The sequence below is a fragment of the Salvelinus alpinus genome, chromosome 3, assembly GCF_045679555.1.
Source record: "Salvelinus alpinus chromosome 3, SLU_Salpinus.1, whole genome shotgun sequence".
Taxonomy (NCBI): Eukaryota; Metazoa; Chordata; class Actinopteri; order Salmoniformes; family Salmonidae; genus Salvelinus; species Salvelinus alpinus.
In genome coordinates, this window is record NC_092088.1 from 105,858,247 (window position 1) to 105,877,986 (window position 19,740).

At 52.0% G+C, this 19,740-nt stretch overlaps 1 protein-coding gene across 1 annotated transcript in view; it reads right to left on the reverse strand.

The window, feature by feature from the left end:
* Positions 1-19,740, reverse strand: part of rgs7b (regulator of G protein signaling 7b) — a 355,436-nt gene that overhangs the window by 276,895 nt on the left and 58,801 nt on the right. Inside the window, exon 4 of the mRNA XM_071394737.1 lies at positions 13,692-13,742. Within this exon, the coding sequence (XP_071250838.1) occupies positions 13,692-13,742 (51 nt within the window). The remainder of the gene's footprint in view (positions 1-13,691; positions 13,743-19,740) is intronic.

Consider the following 19,740-nt stretch of genomic DNA (forward strand, 5'->3'; position numbering starts at 1 on the left):
TGGTTGGCTCTGCAGCTAGACAGACACAGTGCTGGTTGGCTCTGCTGCTAGACAGACACAGTGCTGGTTGGCTCTGCTGCTAGACAGACACAGTGCTGGTTGGCTCTGCAGCTAGACAGATACAGTGCTGGTTGGCTCTGCAGCTAGACAGACACAGTGCTGGTTGGCTCTGCAGCTAGACAGACACAGTGCTGGTTGGCTCTGCAGCTAGACAGATACAGTGCTGGTTGGCTCTGCAGCTAGACAGACACAGTGCTGGTTGGCTCTGCAGCTAGACAGACACAGTGCTGGTTGGCTCTGCAGCTAGACAGATACAGTGCTGGTTGGCTCTGCAGCTAGACAGACACAGTGCTGGTTGGCTCTGCAGCTAGACAGACACAGTGCTGGTTGGCTCTGCAGCTAGACAGACACAGTGCTGGTTGGCTCTGCAGCTAGACAGACACAGTGCTGGTTGGCTCTGCAGCTAGGCAGACACAGTGCTGGTTGGCTCTGCAGCTAGGCAGACACAGTGCTGGTTGGCTCTGCAGCTAGGCAGACACAGTGCTGGTTGGCTCTGCAGCTAGACAGACACAGTGCTGGTTGGCTCTGCAGCTAGACAGACACAGTGCTGGTTGGCTCTGCAGCTAGACAGACACAGTGCTGGTTGGCTCTGCAGCTAGACAGACACAGTGCTGGTTGGCTCTGCTGCTAGACAGACACAGTGCTGGTTGGCTCTGCTGCTAGACAGACACAGTGCTGGTTGGCTCTGCAGCTAGACAGACACAGTGCTGGTTGGCTCTGCAGCTAGACAGACACAGTGCTGGTTGGCTCTGCTGCTAGACAGACACAGTGCTGGTTGGCTCTGCTGCTAGACAGACACAGTGCTGGTTGGCTCTGCAGCTAGACAGATACAGTGCTGGTTGGCTCTGCAGCTAGACAGACACAGTGCTGGTTGGCTCTGCAGCTAGACAGACACAGTGCTGGTTGGCTCTGCAGCTAGACAGATACAGTGCTGGTTGGCTCTGCAGCTAGACAGACACAGTGCTGGTTGGCTCTGCAGCTAGACAGACACAGTGCTGGTTGGCTCTGCAGCTAGACAGATACAGTGCTGGTTGGCTCTGCAGCTAGACAGACACAGTGCTGGTTGGCTCTGCAGCTAGACAGACACAGTGCTGGTTGGCTCTGCAGCTAGACAGACACAGTGCTGGTTGGCTCTGCAGCTAGACAGACACAGTGCTGGTTGGCTCTGCAGCTAGGCAGACACAGTGCTGGTTGGCTCTGCAGCTAGGCAGACACAGTGCTGGTTGGCTCTGCAGCTAGGCAGACACAGTGCTGGTTGGCTCTGCAGCTAGACAGACACAGTGCTGGTTGGCTCTGCAGCTAGACAGACACAGTGCTGGTTGGCTCTGCAGCTAGACAGACACAGTGCTGGTTGGCTCTGCAGCTAGACAGACACAGTGCTGGTTGGCTCTGCTGCTAGACAGACACAGTGCTGGTTGGCTCTGCTGCTAGACAGACACAGTGCTGGTTGGCTCTGCAGCTAGACAGATACAGTGCTGGTTGGCTCTGCAGCTAGACAGACACAGTGCTGGTTGGCTCTGCAGCTAGACAGACACAGTGCTGGTTGGCTCTGCAGCTAGACAGATACAGTGCTGGTTGGCTCTGCAGCTAGACAGACACAGTGCTGGTTGGCTCTGCAGCTAGACAGACACAGTGCTGGTTGGCTCTGCAGCTAGACAGATACAGTGCTGGTTGGCTCTGCAGCTAGACAGACACAGTGCTGGTTGGCTCTGCAGCTAGACAGACACAGTGCTGGTTGGCTCTGCAGCTAGACAGACACAGTGCTGGTTGGCTCTGCAGCTAGACAGACACAGTGCTGGTTGGCTCTGCAGCTAGGCAGACACAGTGCTGGTTGGCTCTGCAGCTAGGCAGACACAGTGCTGGTTGGCTCTGCAGCTAGGCAGACACAGTGCTGGTTGGCTCTGCAGCTAGACAGACACAGTGCTGGTTGGCTCTGCAGCTAGACAGACACAGTGCTGGTTGGCTCTGCAGCTAGACAGACACAGTGCTGGTTGGCTCTGCAGCTAGACAGACACAGTGCTGGTTGGCTCTGCAGCTAGACAGACACAGTGCTGGTTGGCTCTGCAGCTAGACAGACACAGTGCTGGTTGGCTCTGCAGCTAGACAGACACAGTGCTGGTTGGCTCTGCAGCTAGGCAGACACAGTGCTGGTTGGCTCTGCAGCTAGACAGACACAGTGCTGGTTGGCTCTGCAGCTAGACAGACACAGTGCTGGTTGGCTCTGCAGCTAGACAGATACAGTGCTGGTTGGCTCTGCAGCTAGACAGACACAGTGCTGGTTGGCTCTGCAGCTAGACAGACACAGTGCTGGTTGGCTCTGCAGCTAGACAGATACAGTGCTGGTTGGCTCTGCAGCTAGACAGACACAGTGCTGGTTGGCTCTGCAGCTAGACAGACACAGTGCTGGTTGGCTCTGCAGCTAGACAGACACAGTGCTGGTTGGCTCTGCAGCTAGACAGATCCAGTGCTGGTTGGCTCTGCAGCTAGGCAGACACAGTGCTGGTTGGCTCTGCAGCTAGGCAGACACAGTGCTGGTTGGCTCTGCAGCTAGACAGACACAGTGCTGGTTGGCTCTGCAGCTAGACAGACACAGTGCTGGTTGGCTCTGCAGCTAGACAGACACAGTGCTGGTTGGCTCTGCAGCTAGACAGACACAGTGCTGGTTGGCTCTGCAGCTAGACAGACACAGTGCTGGTTGGCTCTGCAGCTAGACAGATACAGTGCTGGTTGGCTCTGCAGCTAGACAGACACAGTGCTGGTTGGCTCTGCAGCTAGACAGACACAGTGCTGGTTGGCTCTGCAGCTAGACAGACACAGTGCTGGTTGGCTCTGCAGCTAGACAGACACAGTGCTGGTTGGCTCTGCAGCTAGGCAGACACAGTGCTGGTTGGCTCTGCAGCTAGACAGACACAGTGCTGGTTGGCTCTGCAGCTAGACAGACACAGTGCTGGTTGGCTCTGCAGCTAGACAGACACAGTGCTGGTTGGCTCTGCAGCTAGACAGACACAGTGCTGGTTGGCTCTGCAGCTAGACAGATACAGTGCTGGTTGGCTCTGCAGCTAGACAGACACAGTGCTGGTTGGCTCTGCAGCTAGACAGACACAGTGCTGGTTGGCTCTGCAGCTAGACAGACACAGTGCTGGTTGGCTCTGCAGCTAGACAGACACAGTGCTGGTTGGCTCTGCAGCTAGGCAGACACAGTGCTGGTTGGCTCTGCAGCTAGACAGACACAGTGCTGGTTGGCTCTGCAGCTAGGTAGACACAGTGCTGGTTGGCTCTGCAGCTAGACAGACACAGTGCTGGTTGGCTCTGCAGCTAGACAGATACAGTGCTGGTTGGCTCTGCAGCTAGACAGACACAGTGCTGGTTGGCTCTGCAGCTAGACAGACACAGTGCTGGTTGGCTCTGCAGCTAGACAGACACAGTGCTGGTTGGCTCTGCAGCTAGGCAGACACAGTGCTGGTTGGCTCTGCAGCTAGGCAGACACAGTGCTGGTTGGCTCTGCAGCTAGACAGACACAGTGCTGGTTGGCTCTGCAGCTAGGTAGACACAGTGCTGGTTGGCTCTGCAGCTAGACAGACACAGTGCTGGTTGGCTCTGCAGCTAGACAGATACAGTGCTGGTTGGCTCTGCAGCTAGACAGACACAGTGCTGGTTGGCTCTGCAGCTAGACAGACACAGTGCTGGTTGGCTCTGCAGCTAGACAGACACAGTGCTGGTTGGCTCTGCAGCTAGGCAGACACAGTGCTGGTTGGCTCTGCAGCTAGACAGACACAGTGCTGGTTGGCTCTGCAGCTAGGTAGACACAGTGCTGGTTGGCTCTGCAGCTAGACAGACACAGTGCTGGTTGGCTCTGCAGCTAGACAGATACAGTGCTGGTTGGCTCTGCAGCTAGACAGACACAGTGCTGGTTGGCTCTGCAGCTAGACAGACACAGTGCTGGTTGGCTCTGCAGCTAGACAGACACAGTGCTGGTTGGCTCTGCAGCTAGACAGACACAGTGCTGGTTGGCTCTGCAGCTAGGCAGACACAGTGCTGGTTGGCTCTGCTGGTAGGCAGACACAGTGCTGGTTGGCTCTGCAGCTAGGCAGACACAGTGCTGGTTGGCTCTGCAGCTAGGCAGACACAGTGCTGGTTGGCTCTGCCGGTAGGCAGACACAGTGCTGGTTGGCTCTGCAGCTAGGCAGACACAGTGCTGGTTGGCTCTGCAGCTAGGCAGACACAGTGCTGGTTGGCTCTGCAGCTAGGCAGACACAGTGCTGGTTGGCTCTGCAGCTAGACAGATACAGTGCTGGTTGGCTCTGCTGGTAGGTAGACACAGTGCTGGTTGGCTCTGCAGCTAGACAGACACAGTGCTGGTTGGCTCTGCAGCTAGGCAGACACAGTGCTGGTTGGCTCTGCTGGTAGGCAGACACAGTGCTGGTTGGCTCTGCAGCTAGGCAGACACAGTGCTGGTTGGCTCTGCAGCTAGGCAGACACAGTGCTGGTTGGCTCTGCTGGTAGGCAGACACAGTGCTGGTTGGCTCTGCAGCTAGGCAGACACAGTGCTGGTTGGCTCTGCAGCTAGGCAGACACAGTGCTGGTTGGCTCTAAAGCTAGGCAGACACAGTGCTGGTTGGCTCTGCAGCTAGACAGATACAGTGCTGGTTGGCTCTGCTGGTAGGTAGACACAGTGCTGGTTGGCTCAGCAGCTAGGTAGACACAGTGCTGGTTGGCTCTGCAGCTAGGTAGACACAGTGCTGGTTGGCTCTGCAGCTAGGCAGACACAGTGCTGGTTGGCTCTGCAGCTAGGCAGACACAGTGCTGGTTGGCTCTGCAGCTAGGTATACACAGTGCTGGTTGGCTCTGCAGCTAGACAGATCCAGTGCTGGTTGGCTCTGCAGCTAGACAGACACAGTGCTGGTTGGCTCTGCAGCTAGGCAGACACAGTGCTGGTTGGCTCTGCTGGTAGGCAGACACAGTGCTGGTTGGCTCTGCAGCTAGGCAGACACAGTGCTGGTTGGCTCTGCAGCTAGGCAGACACAGTGCTGGTTGGCTCTGCAGCTAGGTAGACACAGTGCTGATTGGCTCTGCAGCTAGGCAGACACAGTGCTGATTGGCTCTGCAGCTAGACAGACACAGTGCTGGTTGGCTCTGCAGCTAGGCAGACACAGTGCTGGTTGGCTCTGCAGCTAGGCAGATACAGTGCTGGTTGGCTCTGCTGCTAGACAGACACAGTGCTGATTGGCTCTGCAGCTAGACAGACACAGTGCTGGTTGGCTCTGCAGCTAGGCAGACACAGTGCTGGTTGGCTCTGCAGCTAGGCAGATACAGTGCTGGTTGGCTCTGCAGCTAGGCAGACACAGTGCTGGTTGGCTCTGCAGCTAGACAGACACAGTGCTGGTTGGCTCTGCAGCTAGACAGACACAGTGCTGGTTGGCTCTGCAGCTAGACAGACACAGTGCTGGTTGGCTCTGCAGCTAGACAGACACAGTGCTGGTTGGCTCTGCAGCTAGACAGATACAGTGCTGGTTGGCTCTGCAGCTAGACAGACACAGTGCTGGTTGGCTCTGCAGCTAGACAGACACAGTGCTGGTTGGCTCTGCAGCTAGACAGACACAGTGCTGGTTGGCTCTGCAGCTAGACAGACACAGTGCTGGTTGGCTCTGCAGCTAGGCAGACACAGTGCTGGTTGGCTCTGCAGCTAGACAGACACAGTGCTGGTTGGCTCTGCAGCTAGGTAGACACAGTGCTGGTTGGCTCTGCAGCTAGACAGACACAGTGCTGGTTGGCTCTGCAGCTAGACAGATACAGTGCTGGTTGGCTCTGCAGCTAGACAGACACAGTGCTGGTTGGCTCTGCAGCTAGACAGACACAGTGCTGGTTGGCTCTGCAGCTAGACAGACACAGTGCTGGTTGGCTCTGCAGCTAGGCAGACACAGTGCTGGTTGGCTCTGCAGCTAGACAGACACAGTGCTGGTTGGCTCTGCAGCTAGGTAGACACAGTGCTGGTTGGCTCTGCAGCTAGACAGACACAGTGCTGGTTGGCTCTGCAGCTAGACAGATACAGTGCTGGTTGGCTCTGCAGCTAGACAGACACAGTGCTGGTTGGCTCTGCAGCTAGACAGACACAGTGCTGGTTGGCTCTGCAGCTAGACAGACACAGTGCTGGTTGGCTCTGCAGCTAGACAGACACAGTGCTGGTTGGCTCTGCAGCTAGGCAGACACAGTGCTGGTTGGCTCTGCTGGTAGGCAGACACAGTGCTGGTTGGCTCTGCAGCTAGGCAGACACAGTGCTGGTTGGCTCTGCAGCTAGGCAGACACAGTGCTGGTTGGCTCTGCTGGTAGGCAGACACAGTGCTGGTTGGCTCTGCAGCTAGGCAGACACAGTGCTGGTTGGCTCTGCAGCTAGGCAGACACAGTGCTGGTTGGCTCTGCAGCTAGGCAGACACAGTGCTGGTTGGCTCTGCAGCTAGACAGATACAGTGCTGGTTGGCTCTGCTGGTAGGTAGACACAGTGCTGGTTGGCTCAGCAGCTAGGTAGACACAGTGCTGGTTGGCTCTGCAGCTAGACAGACACAGTGCTGGTTGGCTCTGCAGCTAGGCAGACACAGTGCTGGTTGGCTCTGCAGCTAGACAGACACAGTGCTGGTTGGCTCTGCAGCTAGGTAGACACAGTGCTGGTTGGCTCTGCAGCTAGACAGACACAGTGCTGGTTGGCTCTGCAGCTAGACAGATACAGTGCTGGTTGGCTCTGCAGCTAGACAGACACAGTGCTGGTTGGCTCTGCAGCTAGACAGACACAGTGCTGGTTGGCTCTGCAGCTAGACAGACACAGTGCTGGTTGGCTCTGCAGCTAGGCAGACACAGTGCTGGTTGGCTCTGCAGCTAGACAGACACAGTGCTGGTTGGCTCTGCAGCTAGGTAGACACAGTGCTGGTTGGCTCTGCAGCTAGACAGACACAGTGCTGGTTGGCTCTGCAGCTAGACAGATACAGTGCTGGTTGGCTCTGCAGCTAGACAGACACAGTGCTGGTTGGCTCTGCAGCTAGACAGACACAGTGCTGGTTGGCTCTGCAGCTAGACAGACACAGTGCTGGTTGGCTCTGCAGCTAGACAGACACAGTGCTGGTTGGCTCTGCAGCTAGGCAGACACAGTGCTGGTTGGCTCTGCTGGTAGGCAGACACAGTGCTGGTTGGCTCTGCAGCTAGGCAGACACAGTGCTGGTTGGCTCTGCAGCTAGGCAGACACAGTGCTGGTTGGCTCTGCTGGTAGGCAGACACAGTGCTGGTTGGCTCTGCAGCTAGGCAGACACAGTGCTGGTTGGCTCTGCAGCTAGGCAGACACAGTGCTGGTTGGCTCTGCAGCTAGGCAGACACAGTGCTGGTTGGCTCTGCAGCTAGACAGATACAGTGCTGGTTGGCTCTGCTGGTAGGTAGACACAGTGCTGGTTGGCTCAGCAGCTAGGTAGACACAGTGCTGGTTGGCTCTGCAGCTAGGTAGACACAGTGCTGGTTGGCTCTGCAGCTAGGCAGACACAGTGCTGGTTGGCTCTGCAGCTAGGCAGACACAGTGCTGGTTGGCTCTGCAGCTAGGTATACACAGTGCTGGTTGGCTCTGCAGCTAGACAGATCCAGTGCTGGTTGGCTCTGCAGCTAGACAGACACAGTGCTGGTTGGCTCTGCAGCTAGGCAGACACAGTGCTGGTTGGCTCTGCTGGTAGGCAGACACAGTGCTGGTTGGCTCTGCAGCTAGGCAGACACAGTGCTGGTTGGCTCTGCAGCTAGGCAGACACAGTGCTGGTTGGCTCTGCAGCTAGGTAGACACAGTGCTGATTGGCTCTGCAGCTAGGCAGACACAGTGCTGATTGGCTCTGCAGCTAGACAGACACAGTGCTGGTTGGCTCTGCAGCTAGGCAGACACAGTGCTGGTTGGCTCTGCAGCTAGGCAGATACAGTGCTGGTTGGCTCTGCTGCTAGACAGACACAGTGCTGATTGGCTCTGCAGCTAGACAGACACAGTGCTGGTTGGCTCTGCAGCTAGGCAGACACAGTGCTGGTTGGCTCTGCAGCTAGGCAGATACAGTGCTGGTTGGCTCTGCAGCTAGGCAGACACAGTGCTGGTTGGCTCTGCAGCTAGACAGACACAGTGCTGGTTGGCTCTGCAGCTAGACAGACACAGTGCTGGTTGGCTCTGCAGCTAGACAGACACAGTGCTGGTTGGCTCTGCAGCTAGACAGACACAGTGCTGGTTGGCTCTGCAGCTAGACAGATACAGTGCTGGTTGGCTCTGCAGCTAGACAGACACAGTGCTGGTTGGCTCTGCAGCTAGACAGACACAGTGCTGGTTGGCTCTGCAGCTAGACAGACACAGTGCTGGTTGGCTCTGCAGCTAGACAGACACAGTGCTGGTTGGCTCTGCAGCTAGGCAGACACAGTGCTGGTTGGCTCTGCAGCTAGACAGACACAGTGCTGGTTGGCTCTGCAGCTAGGTAGACACAGTGCTGGTTGGCTCTGCAGCTAGACAGACACAGTGCTGGTTGGCTCTGCAGCTAGACAGATACAGTGCTGGTTGGCTCTGCAGCTAGACAGACACAGTGCTGGTTGGCTCTGCAGCTAGACAGACACAGTGCTGGTTGGCTCTGCAGCTAGACAGACACAGTGCTGGTTGGCTCTGCAGCTAGGCAGACACAGTGCTGGTTGGCTCTGCAGCTAGACAGACACAGTGCTGGTTGGCTCTGCAGCTAGGTAGACACAGTGCTGGTTGGCTCTGCAGCTAGACAGACACAGTGCTGGTTGGCTCTGCAGCTAGACAGATACAGTGCTGGTTGGCTCTGCAGCTAGACAGACACAGTGCTGGTTGGCTCTGCAGCTAGACAGACACAGTGCTGGTTGGCTCTGCAGCTAGACAGACACAGTGCTGGTTGGCTCTGCAGCTAGACAGACACAGTGCTGGTTGGCTCTGCAGCTAGGCAGACACAGTGCTGGTTGGCTCTGCTGGTAGGCAGACACAGTGCTGGTTGGCTCTGCAGCTAGGCAGACACAGTGCTGGTTGGCTCTGCAGCTAGGCAGACACAGTGCTGGTTGGCTCTGCTGGTAGGCAGACACAGTGCTGGTTGGCTCTGCAGCTAGGCAGACACAGTGCTGGTTGGCTCTGCAGCTAGGCAGACACAGTGCTGGTTGGCTCTGCAGCTAGGCAGACACAGTGCTGGTTGGCTCTGCAGCTAGACAGATACAGTGCTGGTTGGCTCTGCTGGTAGGTAGACACAGTGCTGGTTGGCTCAGCAGCTAGGTAGACACAGTGCTGGTTGGCTCTGCAGCTAGGTAGACACAGTGCTGGTTGGCTCTGCAGCTAGGCAGACACAGTGCTGGTTGGCTCTGCAGCTAGGCAGACACAGTGCTGGTTGGCTCTGCAGCTAGGTATACACAGTGCTGGTTGGCTCTGCAGCTAGACAGATCCAGTGCTGGTTGGCTCTGCAGCTAGACAGACACAGTGCTGGTTGGCTCTGCAGCTAGGCAGACACAGTGCTGGTTGGCTCTGCTGGTAGGCAGACACAGTGCTGGTTGGCTCTGCAGCTAGGCAGACACAGTGCTGGTTGGCTCTGCAGCTAGGCAGACACAGTGCTGGTTGGCTCTGCAGCTAGGTAGACACAGTGCTGATTGGCTCTGCAGCTAGGCAGACACAGTGCTGATTGGCTCTGCAGCTAGACAGACACAGTGCTGGTTGGCTCTGCAGCTAGGCAGACACAGTGCTGGTTGGCTCTGCAGCTAGGCAGATACAGTGCTGGTTGGCTCTGCTGCTAGACAGACACAGTGCTGATTGGCTCTGCAGCTAGACAGACACAGTGCTGGTTGGCTCTGCAGCTAGGCAGACACAGTGCTGGTTGGCTCTGCAGCTAGGCAGATACAGTGCTGGTTGGCTCTGCAGCTAGGCAGACACAGTGCTGGTTGGCTCTGCAGCTAGACAGATACAGTGCTGGTTGGCTCTGCAGCTAGACAGACACAGTGCTGGTTGGCTCTGCAGCTAGACAGATACAGTGCTGGTTGGCTCTGCAGCTAGACAGATACAGTGCTGGTTGGCTCTGCAGCTAGACAGATACGGTGCTGGTTGGCTCTGCTGGTAGGTAGACACAGTGCTGGTTGGCTCTGCAGCTAGGTAGACACAGTGCTGGTTGGCTCTGCAGCTAGGTAGACACAGTGCTGGTTGGCTCTGCAGCTAGGCAGACACAGTGCTGGTTGGCTCTGCAGCTAGGCAGACACAGTGCTGGTTGGCTCTGCAGCTAGGTATACACAGTGCTGGTTGGCTCTGCAGCTAGACAGATACAGTGCTGGTTGGCTCTGCAGCTAGGTAGACACAGTGCTGGTTGGCTCTGCAGCTAGACAGACACAGTGCTGATTGGCTCTGCAGCTAGACAGATCCAGTGCTGGTTGGCTCTACAGCTAGACAGACACAGTGCTGGTTGGCTCTGCAGCTAGACAGACACAGTGCTGGTTGGCTCTGCAGCTAGACAGACACAGTGCTGATTGGCTCTGCAGCTAGACAGATCCAGTGCTGGTTGGCTCTACAGCTAGACAGACACAGTGCTGGTTGGCTCTGCAGCTAGACAGATACAGTGCTGGTTGGCTCTGCATCTAGGTAGACACAGTGCTGGTTGGCTCTGCAGCTAGACAGACACAGTGCTGGTTGGCTCTGCAGCTAGACAGACACAGTGCTGGTTGGCTCTGCAGCTAGGCAGACACAGTGCTGATTGGCTCTGCAGCTAGGCAGACACAGTGCTGGTTGGCTCTGCAGCTAGGCAGACACAGTGCTGATTGGCTCTGCAGCTAGGCAGACACAGTGCTGGTTGGCTCTGCAGCTAGGCAGACACAGTGCTGGTTGGCTCTGCAGCTAGGTAGACACAGTGCTGGTTGGCTCTGCAGCTAGGCAGACACAGTGCTGGTTGGCTCTGCAGCTAGGTAGACACAGTGCTGGTTGGCTCTGCAGCTAGGCAGACACAGTGCTGGTTGGCTCTGCAGCTAGGTAGACACAGTGCTGGTTGGCTCTGCAGCTAGGCAGACACAGTGCTGATTGGCTTTGCAGCTAGGCATACACAGTGCTGGTTGGCTCTGCAGCTAGGCAGACACAGTGCTGGTTGGCTCTGCAGCTAGGCAGACACAGTGCTGGTTGGCTCTGCAGCTAGACAGACACAGTGCTGGTTGGCTCTGCAGCTAGACAGACACAGTGCTGGTTGGCTCTGCAGCTAGGCAGACACAGTGCTGGTTGGCTCTGCAGCTAGACAGACACAGTGCTGGTTGGCTCTGCAGCTAGACAGACACAGTGCTGGTTGGCTCTGCAGCTAGGCAGATACAGTGCTGGTTGGCTCTGCAGCTAGACAGACACAGTGCTGGTTGGCTCTGCAGCTAGACAGACACAGTGCTGGTTGGCTCTGCAGCTAGGCAGACACAGTGCTGATTGGCTCTGCAGCTAGGCAGACACAGTGCTGGTTGGCTCTGCAGCTAGGCAGACACAGTGCTGGTTGGCTCTGCAGCTAGGCAGACACAGTGCTGGTTGGCTCTGCAGCTAGACAGACACAGTGCTGGTTGGCTCTGCAGCTAGACAGACACAGTGCTGGTTGGCTCTGCAGCTAGGCAGACACAGTGCTGGTTGGCTCTGCAGCTAGACAGACACAGTGCTGGTTGGCTCTGCAGCTAGACAGACACAGTGCTGGTTGGCTCTGCAGCTAGGCAGATACAGTGCTGGTTGGCTCTGCAGCTAGGCAGATACAGTGCTGGTTGGCTCTGCAGCTAGGCAGATACAGTGCTGGTTGGCTCTGCAGCTAGGCAGACACAGTGCTGATTGGCTCTGCAGCTAGACAGATACAGTGCTGGTTGGCTCTGCAGCTAGGCAGATACAGTGCTGGTTGGCTCTGCAGCTAGGCTATTCTACATCATGAGATTATTACGGAAAAGAGCAAGAATATTGTATTTGTCAAACGGCAGTCAAGCATCGATCATCATGTGACCAGAATAAGACCCTCGATATGTATTGGAAAGGAGCATCAAATTCTTCGCCGTACACTTTCACCACCCTGTGAAGTTCATCCTCATGTATTTAATCTGTAGCCTAAAAAAACTGCATCGTTTCCTGAGTCGTAGTGGGAGGATCACACACCGTGTCATCGCGTGACAAAAAGATCCTGCCATGTCAAACAAACAAATTATCTATTGGCTTTTATACAATAGAACCAAAATGTCCTGTTTCCATCACAGCTGTATTTATACAATAGAACTAAAACGTCCTGTTTCCATCACAGCTGTATTTATACAATAGAACTAAAACGTCCTGTTTCCATCACAGCTGTATTTATACAATAGAACTAAAACGTCCTGTTTCCATCACAGCTGTATTTATACAATAGAACTAAAACGTCCTGTTTCCATCACAGCTGTATTTATACAATAGAACTAAAACGTCCTGTTTCCATCACAGCTGTATTTATACAATAGAACTAAAACGTCCTGTTTCCATCACAGCTGTATTTATACAATAGAACCAAAACGTCCTGTTTCCATCACAGCTGTATTTATACAATAGAACCAAAACGTCCTGTTTCCATCACAGCTGTATTTATACAATAGAACCAAAACGTCCTGTTTCCATCACAGCTGTATTGATACAACAAGCTGCATTGATACAACAAGTCAAGACTATTGATACAACAAGTCAAGACTATTGATACAACAAGTCAAGACTATTGATACAACAAGTCAAGACTATTGATACAACAAGTCAAGACTATTGATACCACAAGTCAAGACTATTGATACCACAAGTCAAGACTATTGATACCACAAGTCAAGACTATTGATACCACAAGTCAAGACTATTGATACCACAAGTCAAGACTATTGATACCACAAGTCAAGACCATTGATACAACAAGTCAAGACTATTGGTACAACAAGTCAAGACTATTGATACCACAAGTCAAGACTATTGATACCACAAGTCAAGACTATTGATACCACAAGTCAAGACTATTGATACAACAAGTCAAGACTATTGATACAACAAGTCAAGACTATTGATACCACAAGTCAAGACTATTGATACCACAAGTCAAGACTATTGATACCACAAGTCAAGACTATTGATACCACAAGTCAAGACTATTGATACCACAAGTCAAGACTATTGATACAACAAGTCAAGACTATTGATACCACAAGTCAAGACTATTGATACCACAAGTCAAGACTATTGATACCACAAGTCAAGACTATTAATACAACAAGTCAAGACTATTGAGCTGATGGCATTGATACAACAGGTCAAGACTATTGAGCTGATGGCACTGATACAAGAAGTCAAGACTATTGATACAACAAGTCAAGACTATTGATACAACAAGTCAAGACCATTGATACAACAAGTCAAATCACATTGAATGTAAAACAAATCTGAAGCATTTCAGAGGAAACAAAGTCATGTATTTGAATGGTTGTTGGATCATTCTGGATTTCTAGGAATTTAGAGTCTGAATCGTTCAGATCCTTCATTAGGAAAACCAAAACATTAGTTAAGAAACAGTTGAGTTGCTGACATTTTCAATGATACATCAACACCAAAAACAGGCACATTGAATGTAAATAACATCATAAATAAATCTTACCTTGATCATCAATGTTTAGGTTTTTGATCATCCACTGTACAATGTCAGAACCTGCAAGACAAAACAAAACACTCAACATTCTGCTTCTGCAAGACAAAACAAAACACAATCCAATCTCCTAGCAGTCTATATTCACCGCTCCCCAATCCAATCTCCTGGCAGTCTATATTCACCGCTCCCCAATCCAATCTCCTAGCAGTCTATATTCACCGCTCCCCAATCCAATCTCCTGGCAGTCTATATTCACCCCTCCCCAATCCAATCTCCTAGCAGTCTATATTCACCTCTCCCCAATCCAATCTCCTAACAGTCTATATTCACCGCTCCCCAATCCAATCTCCTGGCAGTCTATATTCACCGCTCCCCAATCCAATCTCCTGGCAGTCTATATTCACCGCTCCCCAATCCAATCTCCTAGCAGTCTATATTCACCGCTCCCCAATCCAATCTCCTAGCAGTCTATATTCACCTCCCCAATCCAATCTCCTAGCAGTCTATATTCACCGCTCCCCAATCCAATCTCCTAGCAGTCTATATTCACCGCTCCCCAATCCATTCTCCTATCAGTCTATATTCACCTCTCCCCAATCCAATCTCCTAGCAGTCTATATTCACCGCTCCCCAATCCAATCTCCTAGCAGTCTATATTCACCGCTCCCCAATCCAATCTCCTAGCAGTCTATATTCACCGCTCCCCAATCCATTCTCCTAGCGGTCTATATTCACCGCTCCCCAATCCAATCTCCTATCGGTCTATATTCACCGCTCCCCAATCCATTCTCCTAGCAGTCTATATTCACCGCTCCCCAATCCATTTTCCTAGCAGTCTATATTCACCGCTCCCCAATCCAATCTCCTAGCAGTCTATATTCACCGCTCCCCAATCCATTCTCCTAGCAGTCTATATTCACCGCTCCCCAATCCAATCTCCTAGCAGTCTATATTCACCGCTCCCCAATCCATTTTCCTAGCAGTCTATATTCACCGCTCCCCAATCCAATCTCCTATCGGTCTATATTCACCGCTCCCCAATCCAATCTCCTATCGGTCTATATTCACCGCTCCCCAATCCAATCTCCTAGCAGTCTATATTCACCTCCCCAATCCATTCTCCTAGCAGTCTATATTCACCTCCCCAATCCATTCTCCTAGCAGTCTATATTCACCTCCCCAATCCAATCTCCTAGCAGTCTATATTCACCGCTCCCCAATCCAATCTCCTAGCAGTCTATATTCACCTCCCTAATCCATTCTCCTAGCAGTCTATATTCACCGCTCCCCAATCCATTCTCCTAGCAGTCTATATTCACCGCTCCCCAATCCAATCTCCTAGCAGTCTATATTCACCTCCCCAATCCATTCTCCTAGCAGTCTATATTCACCGCTCCCCAATCCAATCTCCTAGCAGTCTATATTCACCTCCCCAATCCATTCTCCTAGCAGTCTATATTCACCGCTCCCCAATCCAATCTCCTAGCAGTCTATATTCACCTCCCCAATCCAATCTCCTAGCAGTCTATATTCACCTCCCCAATCCATTCTCCTAGCAGTCTATATTCACCGCTCCCCAATCCAATCTCCTGGCAGTCTATATTCACCGCTCCCCAATCCAATCTCCTAGCAGTCTATATTCACCTCCCCAATCCATTCTCCTAGCAGTCTATATTCACCGCTCCCCAATCCAATCTCCTAGCAGTCTATATTCACCTCCCCAATCCATTCTCCTAGCAGTCTATATTCACCGCTCCCCAATCCAATCTCCTAGCAGTCTATATTCACCTCCCCAATCCATTCTCCTAGCAGTGTATATTCACCGCTCCCCAATCCAATCTCCTAGCAGTCTATATTCACCGCTCCCCAATCCAATCTCCTAGCAGTCTATATTCACCGCTCCCCAATCCAATCTCCTAGCAGTCTATATTCACCGCTCCCCAATCCAATCTCCTAGCAGTCTATATTCACCGCTCCCCAATCCAATCTCCTAGCAGTCTATATTCACCGCTCCCCAATCCATTCTCCTAGCAGTCTATATTCACCGCTCCCCAATCCAATCTCCTAGCAGTCTATATTCACCGCTCCCCAATCCATTCTCCTAGCAGTCTATATTCACCTCCCCAATCCAATCTCCTAGCAGTCTATATTCACCGCTCCCCAATCCAATCTCCTAGCAGTCTATATTCACCGCTCCCCAATCCAATCTCCTAGCAGTCTATATTCACCTCCCCAATCCAAACTCATAGCAGTCTATATTCACCGCTCCCCAATCCAATCTCTTGGCAGTCTATATTCACCGCTCCCCAATCCAATCTCCTAGCAGTCTATATTCACCTCCCCAATCCAATCTCCTAGCAGTCTATATTCACCGCTCCCCAATCCAATCTCCTAGCAGTCTATATTCACCGCTCCCCAATCCATTCTCCTATCAGTCTATATTCACCTCTCCCCAATCCAATCTCCTAGCAGTCTATATTCACCGCTCCCCAATCCAATCTCCTAGCAGTCTATATTCACCGCTCCCCAATCCAATCTCCTAGCAGTCTATATTCACCGCTCCCCAATCCAATCTCCTAGCAGTCTATATTCACCTCCCCAATCCATTCTCCTAGCAGTCTATATTCACCGCTCCCCAATCCATTCTCCTAGCAGTCTATATTCACCGCTCCCCAATCCAATCTCCTAGCAGTCTATATTCACCGCTCCCCAATCCAATCTCCTAGCAGTCTATATTCACCGCTCCCCAATCCAATCTCCTAACAGTCTATATTCACCTCCCCAATCCAATCTCCTATCGGTCTATATTCACCGCTCCCCAATCCAATCTCCTAGCAGTCTATATTCACCTCCCCAATCCATTCTCCTAGCAGTCTATATTCACCGCTCCCCAATCCAATCTCCTAGCAGTCTATATTCACCGCTCCCCAATCCATTTTCCTAGCAGTCTATATTCACCGCTCCCCAATCCAATCTCCTAGCAGTCTATATTCACCGCTCCCCAATCCATTCTCCTAGCAGTCTATATTCACCGCTCCCCAATCCAATCTCCTATCGGTCTATATTCACCGCTCCCCAATCCAATCTCCTATCGGTCTATATTCACCGCTCCCCAATCCAATCTCCTAGCAGTCTATATTCACCTCCCCAATCCATTCTCCTAGCAGTCTATATTCACCTCCCCAATCCATTCTCCTAGCAGTCTATATTCACCTCCCCAATCCAATCTCCTAGCAGTCTATATTCACCGCTCCCCAATCCAATCTCCTAGCAGTCTATATTCACCTCCCTAATCCATTCTCCTAGCAGTCTATATTCACCGCTCCCCAATCCATTCTCCTAGCAGTCTATATTCACCGCTCCCCAATCCAATCTCCTAGCAGTCTATATTCACCTCCCCAATCCATTCTCCTAGCAGTCTATATTCACCGCTCCCCAATCCAATCTCCTAGCAGTCTATATTCACCTCCCCAATCCATTCTCCTAGCAGTCTATATTCACCGCTCCCCAATCCAATCTCCTAGCAGTCTATATTCACCTCCCCAATCCAATCTCCTAGCAGTCTATATTCACCTCCCCAATCCATTCTCCTAGCAGTCTATATTCACCGCTCCCCAATCCAATCTCCTGGCAGTCTATATTCACCGCTCCCCAATCCAATCTCCTAGCAGTCTATATTCACCTCCCCAATCCATTCTCCTAGCAGTCTATATTCACCGCTCCCCAATCCAATCTCCTAGCAGTCTATATTCACCTCCCCAATCCATTCTCCTAGCAGTCTATATTCACCGCTCCCCAATCCAATCTCCTAGCAGTCTATATTCACCTCCCCAATCCATTCTCCTAGCAGTGTATATTCACCGCACCCCAATCCAATCTCCTAGCAGTCTATATTCACCGCTCCCCAATCCAATCTCCTAGCAGTCTATATTCACCGCTCCCCAATCCAATCTCCTAGCAGTCTATATTCACCGCTCCCCAATCCAATCTCCTAGCAGTCTATATTCACCGCTCCCCAATCCAATCTCCTAGCAGTCTATATTCACCGCTCCCCAATCCAATCTCCTAGCAGTCTATATTCACCGCTCCCCAATCCATTCTCCTAGCAGTCTATATTCACCGCTCCCCAATCCAATCTCCTAGCAGTCTATATTCACCGCTCCCCAATCCAATCTCCTAGCAGTCTATATTCACCGCTCCCCAATCCAATCTCCTAGCAGTCTATATTCACCGCTCCCCAATCCAATCTCCTAGCAGTCTATATTCACCGCTCCCCAATCCAATCTCCTAACAGTCTATATTCACCGCTCCCCAATCCATTCTCCTAACAGTCTATATTCACCTCCCCAATCCAATCTCCTAGCAGTCTATATTCACCTCCCCAATCCAATCTCCTAGCAGTCTATATTCACCTCCCCAATCCATTCTCCTAGCAGTCTATATTCACCGCTCCCCAATCCAATCAACTAGCAGTCTATATTCACCTCCCCAATCCATTCTCCTAGCAGTCTATATTCACCGCTCCCCAATCCATTCTCCTAGCAGTCTATATTCACCGCTCCCCAATCCAATCTCCTAGCAGTCTATATTCACCTCCCCAATCCATTCTCCTAGCAGTCTATATTCACCGCTCCCCAATCCAATCTCCTAGCAGTCTATATTCACCTCCCCAATCCATTCTCCTAGCAGTCTATATTCACCGCTCCCCAATCCATTCTCCTAACAGTCTATATTCACCGCTCCCCAATCCAATCTCCTAACAGTCTATATTCACCGCTCCCCAATCCAATCTCCTAACAGTCTATATTCACCGCTCCCCAATCCATTCTCCTAGCAGTCTATATTCACCGCTCCCCAATCCATTCTCCTAACAGTCTATATTCACCGCTCCCCAATCCATTCTCCTGGCAGTCTATATTCACCTCCCCAATCCAATCTCCTGGCAGTCTATATTCACCGCTCCCCAATCCAATCTCCTAGCAGTCTATATTCACCTCCCCAATCCATTCTCCTAGCAGTCTATATTCACCGCTCCCCAATCCAATCTCCTAGCAGTCTATATTCACCTCCCCAATCCAATCTCTTAGCAGTCTATATTCACCTCCCCAATCCATTCTCCTAGCAGTCTATATTCACCGCTCCCCAATCCAATCTCCTAGCAGTCTATATTCACCGCTCCCCAATCCAATCTCCTAACAGTCTATATTCACCGCTCCCCAATCCATTCTCCTAGCAGTCTATATTCACCGCTCCCCAATCCAATCTCCTAGCAGTCTATATTCACCGCTCCCCAATCCAATCTCCTAGCGGTCTATATTCACCGCTCCCCAATCCATTCTCCTAGCAGTCTATATTCACCGCTCCCCAATCCAATCTCCTAGCAGTCTATATTCACCGCTCCCCAATCCAATCTCCTAGCGGTCTATATTCACCGCTCCCCAATCCAATCTCCTAGCGGTCTATATTCACCTCCCCAATCCATTTTCCTAGCGGTCTATATTCACCGCTCCCCAATCCATTTTCCTAGCGGTCTATATTCACCGCTCCCCAATCCAATCTCCTAGCAGTCTATATTCACCGCTCCCCAATCCATTTTCCTAGCGGTCTATATTCACCGCTCCCCAATCCAATCTCCTAACAGTCTATATTCACCGCTCCCCAATCCAATCTCCTAGCAGTCTATATTCACCGCTCCCCAATCCAATCTCCTAGCAGTCTATATTCACCGCTCCCCAATCCAATCTCCTAGCAGTCTATATTCACCTCCCCAATCCAATCTCTTGGCAGTCTATATTCACCGCTCCCCAATCCAATCTCCTAGCAGTCTATATTCACCTCCCCAATCCATTCTCCTGGCAGTCTATATTCACCGCTCCCCAATCCAATCTCCTAGCAGTCTATATTCACCTCCCCAATCCATTCTCCTAGCAGTCTATATTCACCGCTCCCCAATCCAATCTCCTAGCAGTCTATATTCACCTCCCCAATCCATTCTCCTAGCAGTCTATATTCACCGCTCCCCAATCCATTCTCCTAGCAGTCTATATTCACCGCTCCC